Below are 16,820 nucleotides of genomic sequence, written 5' to 3'. Positions count from 1 at the left end.
CTAAACCTGGATGCCCTGAACGGCCTGTTTGATGTTCTCCAGCAGCGCCTTGTTCTCCGGGCTCTGGTACTGGTCCTGGTGAGTATACATGTCTGTCAATGTACTCACATAAGTGTCAAAGTTCTGTTCATTCATTGGCTCCTGAGAGAGGTGAGAGACCAGAGAAGAAGAAAGATTAGATTAGATTAGAGTTTGTGTTTATAGTAATAATAAATAATAATAAAAACACTGTGGGGGGAGGTTGGGGAGATAAGGGAGGAAGGGAACACCGTCAGGGAAGCATGGCTGAAATACTCCATCACTATATTGTGATTATATCTATACTCCATCCTGTGAAAGTCTACGCAATGCAAATCCAAACCATGCAACAAATTAGGAGCGGAATGGTCAGCTGGCGGATGGATGGAAGGTTAATGTGTCGCATATGGAGACAAAATCTGGATGTTCAAAACTAATGAGTCGATGGTCGGATGACGGAGACACGGTAGTTAAAGTTAGCTGCGTTAGTTAGCTCAAAGGCAGCAGCGTTGGCTTCAACGATATTCTCACTGGTTGAGTTTGACCTCGGTGTCGTTAAAAGAAAGATATTAGTTGAATGGAAAGGTCGCGATCTCTGTTCGTTTGGATGACCACAGTTAGTTTTGCATGTGGCGTCCCACAAGGCTCGATTTGAGGCCCAGTAGTTTTTGGTCCGCGTGAGCTTTCTCAGCCTGGGATCCCCAAAAATTATGACTATACAAAAATTTGTTGGCATCTCATGACTTGCGTCTAATGTCACTGCTTATTGCTAATGCAATAAATGGAGGGCCTCGGGTAGAAAGTAAGGTTGTGGAGCTCGTTGTGTGGCATACTGTATTTTTGTTATTTCATCAGAATTGGAATTATTTCTCTTTTCTTTTTAATTTACAGATTTCTGTGTTCAACTGCTCAACCAATCAGATTATTTCCCGATCCGAGAGCAGCTCTGTGGATCTCAAACTACCGTCAACAAAGCTGTGACTCAAGCCGTGTGGTCATTGTACGTTTCTGCAAACTACGGACACGTTGTGTGTTAACGTTTTTACATTTGACCAGAGTGACATAGTATGATGGGCAACGGTATCGAGTTCTACGAGGTGTAATATCGAGTATAACGAACGAGAACGTTTACAAAGGACTTGTGGGAGGGACTTAAAGTCAACATTGGTGCTTTTCACACAACTTTCTATACGGCGCTAACATTGCTGCGCTTGCTACATGACGTTACGTAAAAAAAGTCTGCAGGGAAGTTGTTGTTTATTTACAGTGATGGCGGTTGTTACGTTCGCGGCCTGAAGCTAACCGTGTACGTTTCTGCAAGCGTGACACAGGAGAGGACGTCAAACGCTTTCGCGGAACCTATTTTGGATTCAGAGACGTCTCCGTTCAACGTATCCGAAGGTTTGCAGAAATGTAATTTGGGAAAATCCAAACACATCTGATCGTTTTTTAATCTGGAATGGTCAGTAGGTCAGCTGATGCTAATAATGTCACTAATAGTTAGTTGTGGTGTGCAGACGCCACAAGGATCTAAAGGAGCTTTATGAAGGGGGGGTGGGGGGGGGGGATGACAGTGCAGTAGAGAAGGGTAATTGGATAAAGGATAAATGGATCTCTTACTCTGGCAGGCATCTGTAAACAGCAGTTATGCTTTACGGGGGCCTCTTTCTGTGGCAGCGGTTTCTACAGGAGAGGGTGCACAGAGAAGTCTGTTAGCCCGCTGGTCACACGGCGGCGTCACGCGGCCTCTTAAAGCGACAGGCACACGACGTCCGGCCTCGGCGAGTCGTTCGCCCCCCTGCTCGGTTCACACCGCGGCGGATGAAAGTTTCAATTAAACAAACCAACAAAAAAAATGATCTTTGAGAGAATAAAATTAAAATGTGCTCAAACTGTGAGGGATTTTTTACTTTGCATATTGTTCATTTCCTATTATCATTAATATTATTATTAATATTAATATTGGGTGTGTCTTATCAACATTTGCTCAAAAGGTCTGCAGTGTGAAGGGAGCCTTGGATTTAGTTTTCCTGGAAAGAAAAAAACGCAAATCAACTAATTGGTATTTAAATACCAAGCTAGAACTATATTTTTTATTTCAAGAGGGACAAAAATCAAATTCCTTGTTAAGATGCACATTTTTGTCATGCAGTGTGATGTGACTACTCGACATAACTAGAAGCACGGAGAGCCAAGAGTCCAGTTATGGAGTAACTCGGGTTCACACTGCTTCATTAAAGAGAGATTATCCAATTAGCCGCGAGACAATAAGACGTTGAAACGGCCGCGAGCGCGTCACTCAAACTGAAAAAGAGACGCTTCTTTATGTGAGGCTCTGTGAGGCGTTGTCAAGGAGAAGCACAGCATGGACTGCTGGGGAAAGAAGGAGAAGAAGAAGAAGAAGAAGAAGAAGGTGGCGAACTGAAAGAAGCAGATGAGTAAAAGAAAAAAACCTGAGTGTCCGATCAGTTCGGATCTTTTTTTAAAATACTTTCAGTGTTTGAAACAAAGCAGGAAACACATTTAGCACTTTGCACATGAAACAGACATTTGAACGAAGCTCTAAACTCCCCTCGGATAGATGACAAAATTAATCTTTTATTTCAAGTTTAAAAAATCAGCAAAGATCTCAATTTAAAGTGGATCTCACTTCATTGGCAGTTTATACACTTGTTTTTGATATAGAAGGACGATTAAAGACACACGTATGTCCCTCTGCAGATATTGTACTACTTACTTCCTACTTTTGCATAGCCAACCAATCCCTTCATTGTTTACAATAACTACTTATGTCCAATCTTCACAATATTTCTACCAAAATGGCCAAAGTGTAGTTTTCACTGCACGTTTTCCCAGTCAATAATCTAATTGCCTGGAGCATTATATGTTTGTTAATAAATGGAAGAAGGAAGCTGCTATAGACACCAGCTACCGACTATTACTAGAATGTTCATAAAGCTCTTATTGTGAAGGGAAGTTATTGAACTATTACCAATACAAAATAACACATGATGCTTTAGAGGCTTCCTACATTTAATTACATTTAATTACATTTTTAAAATGTTCAAAGGTTCAAATGATCAAATGTTAACATTTAAATTTTGCTTTGCATTTTTTATTTCTTTGCATTTTAAAATGTTTAGCGTTTGTATTTTTTTGCATTTTAATTTCTAAATATCTAAATTTCAATTAATTAATGTTTAATGTTTTTCCATTATTATTTGTTCAAATGTTCAGAATTTCAGAATTTCAAATTTTCAAAGAAAAAAAAAGAAAAAATTTTTAATGTTGAGATTTCCAGATTTTCCAGATTTTCTAATGTTCAAATGTTTTGAGTATTTTTTCACATCTTGAATTAGTCGATGTACCTGCCGGTTTAAAATATGGAGACAATTCATCTGAAGCTGATGACCGAAGACAATATGTCTCTTTGTTTCTCCGTCTCAGAGCTGGTTTCTCACCATGTGTGGAAGCTGGATGTTCGCCAAGCTGTTGATGAGCGACTGGCTGAGGTTGGCCAGCTCGTGCAGCAGCGAGTCGTTCTGCTGCTCGATCACCTTGTTCTCGTCCTCGATGGACTTCAGGCTGCTCTCCATGGTGGTGATCTGCCGGGACGAGCAAAGTAATCGTCAGCGGCGGATACCTTTTCTTTTTTTGAGGCCGGTGGGATTTAATGGAGAGACGAGTGAGATACTAGAGCGAGATAAACAGACAAGTTGTCTGTACTAATTAAATGTTATCATACTCACCCATCTTCTGTTTCTATCTTTAACAGAAATACTGATTGTAATTACTAATTGATTCCCGTGGCTTGCACTTTGCCATTTTTCACAGACTTCCTGTAGATGTTTCAGATTAAATGTATACCCAGAAATGGCTAAAATGCCGCTGAAGAGCCTTTAATGTGAAATATCTGTCCAGGGGTTGAGTTTCATGATAGTTGCTTAACACCATTAAAAACATTTTAAAAGTACAATCAGTTGGGTTTAATCAGTAAATAAAAAATACAGTATTTATATGAGGAAATCTATCATATTTAAATGATATAATATGTAAATATATATATATATATAACTAGTTGCTCTGGCTGCTAATTGAGAAGTTGGTTCTCCTAATTTGGGAAATCTTTTGTGTAAAACGTTGCATCATCTGTGAAATATTGGCAGTGAAATATAGGGACTCTCTGTACTACGATATATCTACTCGTATGAATGATTTTCCATATCCAATACAAACGCGTAGCGCTGTCTGGTTCATTTGTATATGTATTCAACACCAGCATCACTCTCCCCACATACTGGATGTATTGATACGACAGTGAACACACGCTCAGAAGCCATCTTACTTGTGTCCTCAGCTTTATCATGTCGGACTCCCCTTGAGTGTTGGACTCGTTCAGATCTTTGATTTCTTCATCCAGCTGTTTGATTTCTTCATCGTTTTCGATGCCTGACACCAACAGAAAGAGCGTTTCATTAAATTCTGCTGCGTTTTTTCTCTCTTTCTCCTTTCTGTGCTTCAGGGGGTCAGTCGTCGGCTCTGACCTTTGCTTGCTCTTTGCTTGATTGTCAACATCTCCACGCCGCTCATCCGGGCCTTCTTCATGGCCGACGTGGCCCGGGGACACCCGGAGAGGCTGCAATAAAACACACACATTGACGAAAGCTTTTCCTGCAATAAGATTATCAAAGCTGCTGCAAGTAAAATGCACAGGAAGGAAATCGATCTACGTCTGCGTTACGATAAGACAAGCATTGGGGAGCCCAGGAAAAAACTACCAATGAAAACTGCAATAATAACATGAACAAATTGTGCGTGATACGGTTGAAACAGAATGACACAGAGCCACGCCCACCTCCGATGGGTCAGGAAGCTCCCGCTGACGTGTCCCGAGCCGTCGCAGCCGGGCGTCGGGCAGCTCATGCCGTCCGTCTTGCCGGACTTCCAGACGAACTGCGAGCCGTTGACGTAGCTGTCCTTCTGCCTCTTCGCCGCCAGGGGGCAGCCGGACGCACTGCGGTGGGAGGCGTACTTTCCCGTCACGTGACCCTGTCCGTCACAGCCCGGCACCGGACACCTGAGAGGAAGAAACAGAGCGGGCCGAACGGGCTTGAGAGAGGAAATCCATGGCGGCCGGCGGTCGGTTACCTTTCGTTGGCATTTGGGTTCAAGGACAAGTGTTATCAACTCAAATGGTTGCACTGTTGCGTACAGATTCTCCATTTGTAAGCAGACGACAAAGAAGTAGTTTGTTTGTAGTGCGAGCAGCATTTCTAATTGGACTTTAAACAATGGCTGTCGCATGGAGGAGGAAGTCTTGGCGACACCGGAAACCCCCGAACAAATCCGCCCCAGAGGATGAATCGTCCTCAGCCCGGAAGCCGATGGGCTCCAAAATTGTATAAATACTAATTGTTGTGTCATACAATTTCTGCGGGTCGGATACAAAAAAAGTTAAACGTACTTTGAATTTCCTTTCTTACAGCAAAACGACACACAGTTCATATGCTGAAGAATATCCGTCAAAACCCAATGGTATTAGGAACTTCTCGCTCCTGATACCACGTCTATTTCAAGTCTTCTTCAATACAGCATGATGTCATCATTTAGTAAATGATGGTCCATTTAGAGTCAAACAGACCGTAAAGCAGGGTATGCTTTAGGGGCGGGGCTACAAGGTGATTGACAGGTGATTGACCAGAGACGTATACAGCGTCTCTACGTCCCTCCCCCTCAGTCCTTATAGGGTCACTTCAGTTGAATGATTGCAAAATAACCAAGATGGCGACGGGCAAAATGCCTGAACGCAAGGCTTCAAAACATCAGTCCAGAAACCAACTGGTTACGTCCACTTCTAATATAGAGTTTATGATTCGTGCATATTAAGAAGGGCACCAGGCTGCAACGATAACATAACTTTGACCAAACACAGTTGAATATGTTTTGGCTATGATGTATTATCTATGTTTGAAATCTCAAGCTGGAGTTATTAGGAATTCATTAATTAAATCCAATGGAACAAAGTCTATTTAAAAACTGATAGTTGGAAAACGTCTATAGGAACCATGTTTAATTTGACATATATGTATTTGCACCTCTGGGTTTACCCCATTCTAAGCATGAAGAGCAACTTGGGGTTCAACATCTCCACAACCTCGTGGTTCGAGCCACTGATTGGTCGAGCTCGCTCTGCGGACGACGCCCCGCTCTTCCTCCTGCATCCCAAAACGACCTTCGCGCTGACATTTGCGTCGATTAGAATGAACCTGAGCGTCAGCGGGTCGATCCCTCGCCGACGCTCAGGCTTTTAGCTTAATTATGAACTATGAGGGGGGAGAGGGGGGGGGGCAACAGCTGGCTGCAGACTGACACCGGCTGAACTTATTATTCACAAGGTCGTGTCGGCTTAACATTATGGTCTGCTTTAAGGGAAATGTCAGGCGCTCACTGGCGCTAACCTTTAGCGCTCTCGGCCTGCCGGGAGGTGAAGTGGAGGACTGACCAGCGCTCATTTCTAAAATATTCTTCCCTAAAGTTAGAAAAGGTCAGCGCACACAGGCGGCATTTTAAGGGAGAGAAGATGAATCTGTTAACGACATGACAGACAGAGAGCTATCATTTATATTTACACACCTTTAACACTTAATATGAATAACTGTGACGTACGCTGAGCTCGGCAGATTTTAAAGGGCAGAATCTTTCGTTTTCTAAATAATTTTTCAAACCAGTGCGGAATTAATTGATAAGTCAAAAGACAATTCATTCTTATTCATCAAGCAAACATTCCCAATGTTCTTGTGTGTGTTTTTTTATTTAATCATTGTAAACTGGAATGCAGGTCAATAACTTGGGAGGAGTATTTTTCACCCAAAATAAGTCTGGTTGTATAGAAGTCTATGCTACATGTGTTAAAGCTGCATTCTCTCTCCTGACCACCAGGGGGCGACTCCTCTGGTTGTATAGAAGTCTATGCTTCATGTGTTAAAGCTGCATTCTCTCTCCTGACCACCAGGGGGCGACTCCTCTGGTTGTATAGAAGTCTATGTTTCATGTGTTAAAGCTGCATTCTCTCTCCTGACCACCAGGGGGCGACTCCTCTGGTTGTATAGAAGTCTATGCTTCATGTGTTAAAGCTGCATTCCCTCTCCTGACCACCAGGGGGCGACTCCTCTGGTTGTATAGAAGTCTATGCTTCATGTGTTAAAGCTGCATTCCCTCTCCTGACCACCAGGGGGCGACTCCTCTGGTTGTATAGAAGTCTATGCTTCATGTGTTAAAGCTGCATTCTCTCTCCTGACCACCAGGGGGCGACTCCTCTGGTTGTATAGAAGTCTATATAAATGACTCTACTTCTCTTGATGTATTCCCTCAGTAAACATTGTAAACATTAGTTTTTGGTCTCAATCTCTAGTTTCAAGTCTTCTTCAATACAGCGTGATGTTCATTTAGTAAATTATGGTCATTTAGAGTCAAACAGACCATAAAGCAGGGGATGCTTTAGGGCGGGTCTACAAGGTGATTGACAGGTGATTGACCAGAGACGTATACAGCGTTTCTACATCACTGCCCCTTATTCCAGATATGGTCACTTCCTGTTCACTGGTTGCAAAAAACCAAGATGGCGACGGCGAAAACCTCCAAACTTGTGTCTTCAAAACATCTTTGACTTTAGAGGCCTCCGAAAATAAGACCTCATTGCAAAAACTTTAAGACCAAATAAGGATCTCAAGCAATCATGTTGTGCAGAGCGGGATGAGTTGCACTTATATTTATGAAACATGTACTTCTTTCAACCGTGAAAAGGGCAGCGCACACCTGATCTGCCTCTTCAGTTCTTACCTTGCACAATCAAGACATTCAATATTTGCAGACGACTATTTAGCATTTTAATGTTCAACGGTTTTTTATCCTGCAGCAAAACCAAATGTCAAGATGACGGGTTCTGTGTTCCTCAGGAGTTGGTGGAGACCAGAATGGAGCAAAAAAGCAGAGCGAATATTGCAATTGGATTCATAAAAATTGCCAGAAACATTTCTACAAATGCACCCTGAGCGTCTCCTGCAAGGCAACTGCTTGGTACTGCTTTTGAATTAATGAATGTCCTCAAAATATGAAACTTTGATCTCAAATTAGCTCCTTCATACCCTAAAATGATGAGTGTTACAATAATCGTCTTGATTCTGTTTCTGCTTGACCTTCTTGGTTTTAATGGGGATTTATTCTGGTCCTGGACTGAGATGCTCCAGGACGCTGACAGGGTGTGACGAAGGTATCTGGCTGTATTCCACGAGATAGAGGTGAGGAGGTAGCTTGAAAGCATCATTTAGTGAATAGTAATAATCCATAATTAGATGGTTAGACTTCTCATGATTCCCCTCCTGAACTCATTTCGAAGCATCCTTACTTGATTGACTCCTGGTCTTCCTTCTCCTCTTTGCTGTGGAGGATTTTGATGCCGCTCTTCTTGGCTCGTGGACAGCCGGACAGACTGCAGGACAGAAGACAAATCTGCACCGTGAAGTACTGCGTTTGTTTCGTTGTGTTGCTGCTCGTGGTCCGGAGCGCGGTTACTGTACCTCCTGTGGGAGGCGTAGTTTCCAGTGATGTGTCCAGATCCATCGCAGCCGGGGGTCGGACACCTGAGGCACAAACACAAGGGTTAAACAGCGCCTTGGTCTTCAACCGCGGACTTGACCCCCATTTGGATTCCAGACTGCTGGGACCTGGTCCTGTTCAGTGGTCTTGAATGCTCTGAACAGAAGTATTAACTGGACCCAATCTGCCCACTCACAGACTTTGGTTTGTGGACTGATGTTTTGAAGCCTCGAGTTTGGCAATTTTGCCGTCCCATTGTTGTTTTTTCAGCAAAAGATGAACGGAAGTGACCATATTTAGAATGAGAAGGAGTGACGTAGAGAGACCTGTCAATCGCCTTGAAGCCCCGCCCTAAAGCATACCCTGCTTTATGGTCTGTTTGACTCTAAATGACCATAATTTACTAAATGAACATCACGCTGAATTGAAGAAGACTTGAAACTAGAGATTGAGACCAAAAACTAATGTTTACAATGTTTACTGAGGGAATACATCAAGAGAAGTAGAGTCATTTATATAGACTTCTATACAACCAGAGGAGTTGCCCCCTGGTGGTCAGGAGAGAGAATGCAGCTTTAACACATGAAGCTTAGACTTCTATACAACCAGAGGAGTCTACCCCTGGTGGTCAGGAGAGAGAATGCAGCTTTAACACATGAAGCATAGACTTCTATACAACCAGAGGCGTCGCCCCCTGGTGGTCAGGAAAGAGAATGCAGCTTTAACACATGAAGCTTAGACTTCTATACAACCAGAGGAGTCTACCCCTGGTGGTCAGGAGAGAGAATGCAGCTTTAACACATGAAGCATAGACTTCTATACAACCAGAGGATTTGCCCCCTGGTGGTCAGAAGAGAGAATGCAGCTTTAACACATGAAGCATAGACTTCTATACAACCAGAGGAGTCGCCCCCTGGTGGTCAGGAGAGAGAATGCAGCTTTAACACATGAAGCATAGACTTCTATACAACCAGAGGAGTCGCCCCCTGGTGGTCAGGAGAAAGAATGCAGCTTTAAGACATGAAGCATAGACTTCTATACAACCAGAGGAGTCGCCCCCTGGTGGTCAGGAGAGAGAATGCAGCTTTAAGACATGAAGCATAGACTTCTATACAACCAGAGGAGTCGCCCCCTGGTGGTCAGGAGAGAGAATGCAGCTTTAAGACACTTCTGCATTGGCCTCACTTGGCAGAACCAGAAGTTGCCGCCTGCGTTAAACACACAGTAACCAGTGGGAACCGGACACATAAATAAATACAGGTAAACCAAGAGGATGGCACATATGTGTCCATCCTGATTTACCAAATGTACACAGAAACATTTAAGGATCAAAGTTATTGAATCTTTTTTTTTTTTTACACAAATGTGTAAATAGATTATTTGACAGTGACGTCTCATGTCGTGAGGCAAGTTTAAACCAGGAAGTAAAAAATAAATCATATTTACACTTTTTCAAGACCTTGCAGCCTCTCACAAACAACCATTTACCAGGGGACGTCTGTTTAGTCCTTGAGGGTTCAGGGTTTAGGGCTAAGGGGGGACAGTGGGACTGGGTCGTGGACTTTGTGGACTCACCTGAGGTCCTGAGAGTTGGTCGTCATCATCCCGCGGATGTTCTTGTCGGCCAGCTGGCAGCTTGACAACCTGCAGGAGGCAAAGAGACACGAACTGAACTCCAACAACAAGATGACTTAAACTGAATCTTGCATTCAGATTAAAAGGTTGTTCATCTTTTAAAAGCCTTTCAACAATAACATGAATTGTCAACACCAATAATTTAGGAAAAATGGTTTATCTATCTATGTGTGTACTGTATATATGCATGTATGTATATATGTATGTACATGTATGTATGTATGTATATATGCATGTATCTATGTATATATGTATATATATGCATGCATGTATGTATGTATATATATATGTATGTGTATATATGTATGTATATATATACATGCATGTATGTATATATGTATGTATATGTGTATGTATGCATGTATGTATATATGTATGTATATGTGTATGTATGCATGTATGTATATATGTATGTATATGTGTATGTATGCATGTATGTATATATGTATGTATATGTGTATGTATGCATGTATGTATATATGTATGTATATGTGTATGTATGCATGTATGTATATATGTATGTATCTATGTATGTATATATGCATGTACATGTATCTATGTATGTATATATGTATGTATGTATGTATATATGTATGTATGTATATATGCATGTATGTATGTACATGTATGTATACATGTATGTATATATGTATGTATATGTGTATGTATGCATGTATGTATATATGTATGTATCTATGTATGTATATATGCATGTACATGTATCTATGTATGTATGTATATATGCATGTATGTATATATGTATGTATGTACATGTATATATGCATGTATGTATGTATATATGCATGTATGTATGTATATATGCATGTATGTATATATGTATGTATGTACATGTATGTACATGTATGTATATATGCATGTATGTATGTATGTATATATGCATATATGTATGTATATATGTATGTACATGTATGTATATATGTATATATGCATATATGTATGTATGTATATATGTATGTACATGTATGTATGTATGTATGTATATATGCATGTATGTATGTATATATATATATGTACATGTATGTATATATGTATGTATCTATGTATGTATATATACATGTATGTATGTACATATGTATGTATGTACACGTATGTATGTATGTATGTACATATGTATGTATGTACACGTATGTATGTATATATGTATCTATGTATGTATATATGCATGTATGTGAAGGAGGTGAAGGAGGTGAAGGAGGTGAAGGAGGAGGAGGTGAAGGAGGTGAAGGAGGTGAAGGAGGAGGACAGAGTCTTACGTGATGAGCTCCTTCTTGCTCTCCTTACAGGACGGGTACTTGTGGTGTTTGGGGCTCGGCATGGTGACCTCGGCCGGGTAGCGCTGCTCGTCCAGCAGCTCCTGGAAGGGGTCCAGCTCGTCGCCCTGGTGCAGGGACGAGAAATACGAAGACTACGACAGGTCATTATGGGATGTCTGCTTCATCTCATCCAGTCGTTTAATGTTAATCTCTCTTTTCAACACTCACAATGTGTTGTTTCATCCTCTGGGGTTCCACATGATGGGATGATTAAAGCCTTTTTTTTCGCCATTTAAAACCTTTTTAAAAGTCACTCCAACACAAAGAAACGTCCTTCGTGCTCACAGCTAAACTTCCACAAAATAAGCGACACTGTTTTGGTGTGTTTTTAGCACCTGTTCTCAGCGTGTTTTGTGCGTCTTGTTTTTATAGCAACGTTGACTGAATGACACTATATGTTGTCAAGCTTCATCTTTTGCTTGTTTTAATAACACAAATAATTAAGTTATGATCCCAACAGAGTCCCAAAAGCCAGAAAGTATTGACTTGATTGTCTTAAATACGTTCCGTGTCTAACACGATATGTGAGAGATTCTAACGTTTAGTTGTCTGATTTATAAAGCAGGTCAGTGAACGCCCCTGTGGTGAATCTTACAGAAGAATTATATTATTGTAATATTTGTATTTGCAATAATTTATTTATATTTTATTTTTAGGACTGAATTCGAGAGCCTTTTTTGGGGTGTTTTCTTGGTGCTCTCCGTGTATCACGTGGTCATTGCTCCAGGCGGTGAACCAGTTCACAGCCTGGTGATGGAGAGCTGCTCTGCAGTCCACACATCACACCTCCTCGGTCGGGAGCAGAAATCGTTCAGGACCGTCTGGAGAGAAGAAATCCCATCAGCCGGCTCCGGGCCGCGGCCTCCTCTGCCACGTCGCGCTTCATTAACGAACGCAATTACTCTCCTGATTAAAAAAAAACCTTTCACCCCGGCGCTCTGAATCCAACGAGGCAAACGGAGCAATTTGCTGCATGGGTTGCTCCCGTGATATCAGATCTGCGAGGACTTTCTGTCGTGTTTTTACTTATGTATTAATGGTGTCATTCAGCATTTTAATGCACCGCGCTCGAGCTCCCGGAGCGTTTGTTCTGGGGGAGCCGAGCCGACGCAGTGGCGCTTTTTAACCACACGAGGGCGCGCTGAGCCCGTCGGAGAGACGGCTGCATGCGTCCCTTTAAACCTGGGAGAAAGGATCCTTTCATCACGTTTATTTTGACTTGGGAAAAAAAGGATCTTCATCTTTTCGAAAGATCATTTTTCATGCGGATTCATCGGCCGCACTTCTCCAATTTGGTGCTTGACTATTTTTTTTTTTTTAACTTGCTGGAATCACATTTATTGTCCAGGATAACGTTCCACTGACTGTAATGTAAGAATGTTTAAATGAATCAACAATGGGGCCGGAGTAAAGTACATTTTTGGTTGTGTCTCTTTTATTAAAAGAAAAAAGTGTTCTTCCGAAGACGATGCAAATGAATCTATATTTGCTCACTATTGAGTTTTAAAGATTCAGTGAGAAGTGGATGAGGGAACGAGGGAGGGATTTTTTATTTTTAAGCTCCGAGCAGACCTCAGTTGGTCTTAAAGGTGCAATGTGTAACATCTGGCCACCTCCATCCAACCACTAGAGGGCAGCATTTCACCTCGGATGGATCCAGGCAATCTAAACGATCATGGGTTATAAATAGCGGCGTAACGGACCGCGTGAACCATCACAGTGTGAAATAAAGTTTCATCCTCCAGTGGTCAGAGTTAGGGGAAGAATGTCATCGTAAACCAATCATGCCGGAGCAATGGGTATTTGTTTTTGGGATAACAGGCTGTTGGATAATTGGGGACATTTTTTCAGACTTTTCCGCTGTAAACTGGAAAGAGATTGGTTGCTTAGTTACAGAGGATTATAAATAATAAAAGGTCAGGCTTGATAGTAAATATCTTCCTCTATATACTAAAACAGACACATTAGTGACACCACTGCAGGTCTATCTCTCTCTCACGCACATCAAATGGACTTTAAAGTTAACACTTTGGCATCCTGGAGAGCATTTACGCGTTTGCTCGTTTACAGTTTCTGTGTGAACTTCAGATGGACACTCTCCGGTTAGACCCTCCGGCAATGTGTCGCCTCCCTGTGGCAGAGGAGGAAACCAAATCTCCTATTGTGTTCTTCCCCTTTGGATTTAATCCAACAAACGTGTCGAGTCTCTACATCTTCGTCCTCACGTGTCAGATTGAGGACACTACGGTGACTCACTATCGCCTCTCCAGGGTAGAAGAAGGTATTACGAGACAGGATGGCTAGCTGGTTAGCGGGCTCATTTCCGTCGATATCGCCCGAAACATAATATATACAATATATACATTAGATTTAATCAATAATAATAGTTATAAAACTGAAATTCTGGCCAGAACTAACACATTGAACTTTTTTTTAAAAGGTTCACATTTAGCTGTAAGTAATAATAAATGAAGTCAGTTGAAAAAGCATTTTTTAGGTGGTATTATTTGGTGTAATTCTCATTTTTGTCATATCGGAAATTTAACTCGTGGCTTTCTGTAACACATTTTATTTGTTAAGCTCAATCAAATGACTCTCTTTTACAGCAGCTATCTTTCTCTCTTGAATGTCTAATTTTTTTTTTTGAATTCTTTTTTTAAATGATTTGTATTGAGCTGCCCCGGGGTGGAAAAACCGACATGTCAAAAAAAAAAAAATGTCCGCAACTTCCCCTCCGCGTCAGAGAACCAGCATCCCTTCTTTTTAATTATCTCTTAATCTGTGTGAGCGCCCTTAAACATAAACTCTGGGTTCCTTAAATCTCTCAATTTCATGCTTCAAATTATCTCTGTATACTTTGCGTGATTAGGGGACAGGCTGCCTAAATATTAAATGTGCTGGTTAAAGCCTTTAATCAAAGCTGTACGGGCACGAGCTTCAAGTTGGTCTAAAAATTATTCCATTTTTAAATGTTCGTATCACTTATTAAATGATTCCTCTGACATTATTCTTCAGATGAAAAGTTCTCTATCCCTCCACACCTTTTCTGAAGGGTTTGAAGTGATTGTAAACAACAATAATCCATGAGTGTAAACAAGTCTGTACACAAACGCCATGAACCAGGAAGTGCAAAGACTGTTGAGGTGAGGTGGATACATTATTTATTTAACCAATAACAAGCTTCTCCTGAAAGAAGTTCTAAGAACTAAGTATGTCATCTTAATTACACCTAACTAAGTATTTAATCTTAGTTAGGTTTAATTAAGATGAAATACTTAGTTAGGTGTAATTAAGATGAAATACTCAGTTAGGTTTAATTAAGATTAAATACTTTGTTAGGTGTAATTAAGATGAAATACTCAGTTAGGTTTAATTGAGTATTTCATCAGCTTTATTAAACCTGACTAAGTATTTCATCATCTTTATTAAACCTGACTAAGTATTTCATCTTAATTACACCTAACTAAGTATTTCATCTTAATTAAACCTGAATAAGTATTTCATCATCTTTATTAAACCTAACTAAGTATTTCATCTTAATTACACCTAACAAAGTATTTCATCTTAATTACACCTAACAAAGTATTTCATCTTAATTAAACCTGACTCAGTATTTCATCTTAATTAAACCTAACTAAGTATTTCATCTTAATTAAACCTGACTCAGTATTTCATCTTAATTAAACCTAACTAAGTATTTTATCTTAATTAAACCTGAATAAGTATTTCATCATCTTTATTAAACCTAACTAAGTATTTCATCTTAATTAAGCCTAACTAAGTATTTCATCTTAATTAAACCTGACTCAGTATTTCATCTTAATTAAACCTGACTCAGTATTTAATCTTAATTAAACCTGACTAAGCATTTCATCTTAATTAAACCTAACTAAGTATTTCATCTTAATTAAACCTGACTCAGTATTTAATCTTAATTAAACCTGACTAAGCATTTCATCTTAATTAAACCTAACTAAGTATTTCATCTTAATTAAACCTGACTCAGTATTTAATCTTAATTAAACCTAACTATTTAATCTTAATTAAACCTAACTAAGTATTTCATCTTAATTAAACCTGACTCAGTATTTCATATTAATTAAACCTGACTCAGTATTTAATCTTAATTAAACCTGACTCAGTATTTCATCTTAATTAAACCTGACTCAGTATTTAATCTTAATTAAACCTGACTAAGCATTTCATCTTAATTAAACCTAACTAAGTATTTCATCTTAATTAAACCTGACTCAGTATTTCATCATCTTTATTAAACCTGACTCAGTATTTCATCTTAATTAAACCTGACTCAATATTTCATCTTAATTAAACCTAACTAAGTATTTCATCTTAATTAAACCTGACTCAGTATTTCATCTTAATTAAACCTGACTCAGTATTTCATCTTAATTAAACCTGACTCAATATTTCATCTTAATTAAACCTAACTAAGTATTTCATCTTAATTAAACCTGACTCAGTATTTCATCTTAATTAAACCTGACTCAGTATTTCATCTTAATTAAACCTAACTAAGTATTTCATCTTAATTAAACCTGACTCAGTATTTCATCTCTATTAAACCTGACCAAGTGGCCCCTCCCCCTACCTCCTTGTGGTCCTGCTCGTCCCCCAGGCGTTTGATCTTGGTATAGTCCACTGGCAGGTCCCAGCAGTCGGCGTCGCTCAGCTGGTAGCAGCGGCTGCTGAGCAGCGCCTGCCTCTGGGGCGACATGGGCTCCAGGGGGGTCAGAACCGAGCCACTGCCCTCCGGCCCGCCGGGCTGACCCGTCACGTCCACCGCGCCGCCGCCGCCGCCGTCCATGTCGCCGACGGGACTCTGGAGGGAAGATCTCATGATCACCGGCGTGGTGGTGACCAGGTGAGAGCGGTTGGGTCGGGACATTTTTATAAACCTAACTAAGTATTACATCATCTTTATTAAACATAACTAAGTATTACATCATCTTTATTAAACATAACTAAGTATTTCTTCATCTTAAATAAACAGGACTAAGTATTTCATCATCTTTATTAAACCTAACTAAGTATTACATCATCTTTATTAAACATAACTAAGTATTACATCATCTTTATTAAACATAACTAAGTATTACATCATCTTTAAACCTGACTAAGTATTACATCATCTTTATTAAACATAACTAAGTATTTCTTCATCTTAAATAAACAGGACTAAGTATTTCATCATCTTTATTAAACCTGACTAAGTATTTC

General features: G+C 40.2%; 1 protein-coding gene across 1 annotated transcript in view; it reads right to left on the bottom strand.

Annotated features, from left to right (window-relative positions):
• The window catches only part of myt1la (myelin transcription factor 1-like, a), a 66,139-nt gene continuing 49,319 nt past the window's right edge, over positions 1-16,820 (bottom strand). Inside the window, exons 14-23 of the mRNA XM_034528216.1 lie at positions 16,192-16,435; positions 11,523-11,647; positions 10,189-10,257; positions 8,595-8,657; positions 8,423-8,506; positions 4,874-5,095; positions 4,563-4,654; positions 4,364-4,467; positions 3,480-3,623; positions 1-141 (exon numbers count right to left, since the gene is read on the bottom strand). Of these exons, the coding sequence (XP_034384107.1) occupies positions 1-141; positions 3,480-3,623; positions 4,364-4,467; positions 4,563-4,654; positions 4,874-5,095; positions 8,423-8,506; positions 8,595-8,657; positions 10,189-10,257; positions 11,523-11,647; positions 16,192-16,435 (1,288 nt within the window). The remainder of the gene's footprint in view (positions 142-3,479; positions 3,624-4,363; positions 4,468-4,562; positions 4,655-4,873; positions 5,096-8,422; positions 8,507-8,594; positions 8,658-10,188; positions 10,258-11,522; positions 11,648-16,191; positions 16,436-16,820) is intronic.

The sequence above is a fragment of the Cyclopterus lumpus genome, chromosome 24 (genome assembly GCF_009769545.1).
Source record: "Cyclopterus lumpus isolate fCycLum1 chromosome 24, fCycLum1.pri, whole genome shotgun sequence".
NCBI classification, from domain to species: Eukaryota; Metazoa; Chordata; class Actinopteri; order Perciformes; family Cyclopteridae; genus Cyclopterus; species Cyclopterus lumpus.
The sequence above is the reverse complement of the archived record's forward strand: the minus strand, read 5'-3'. Positions and strand labels throughout refer to the sequence as shown.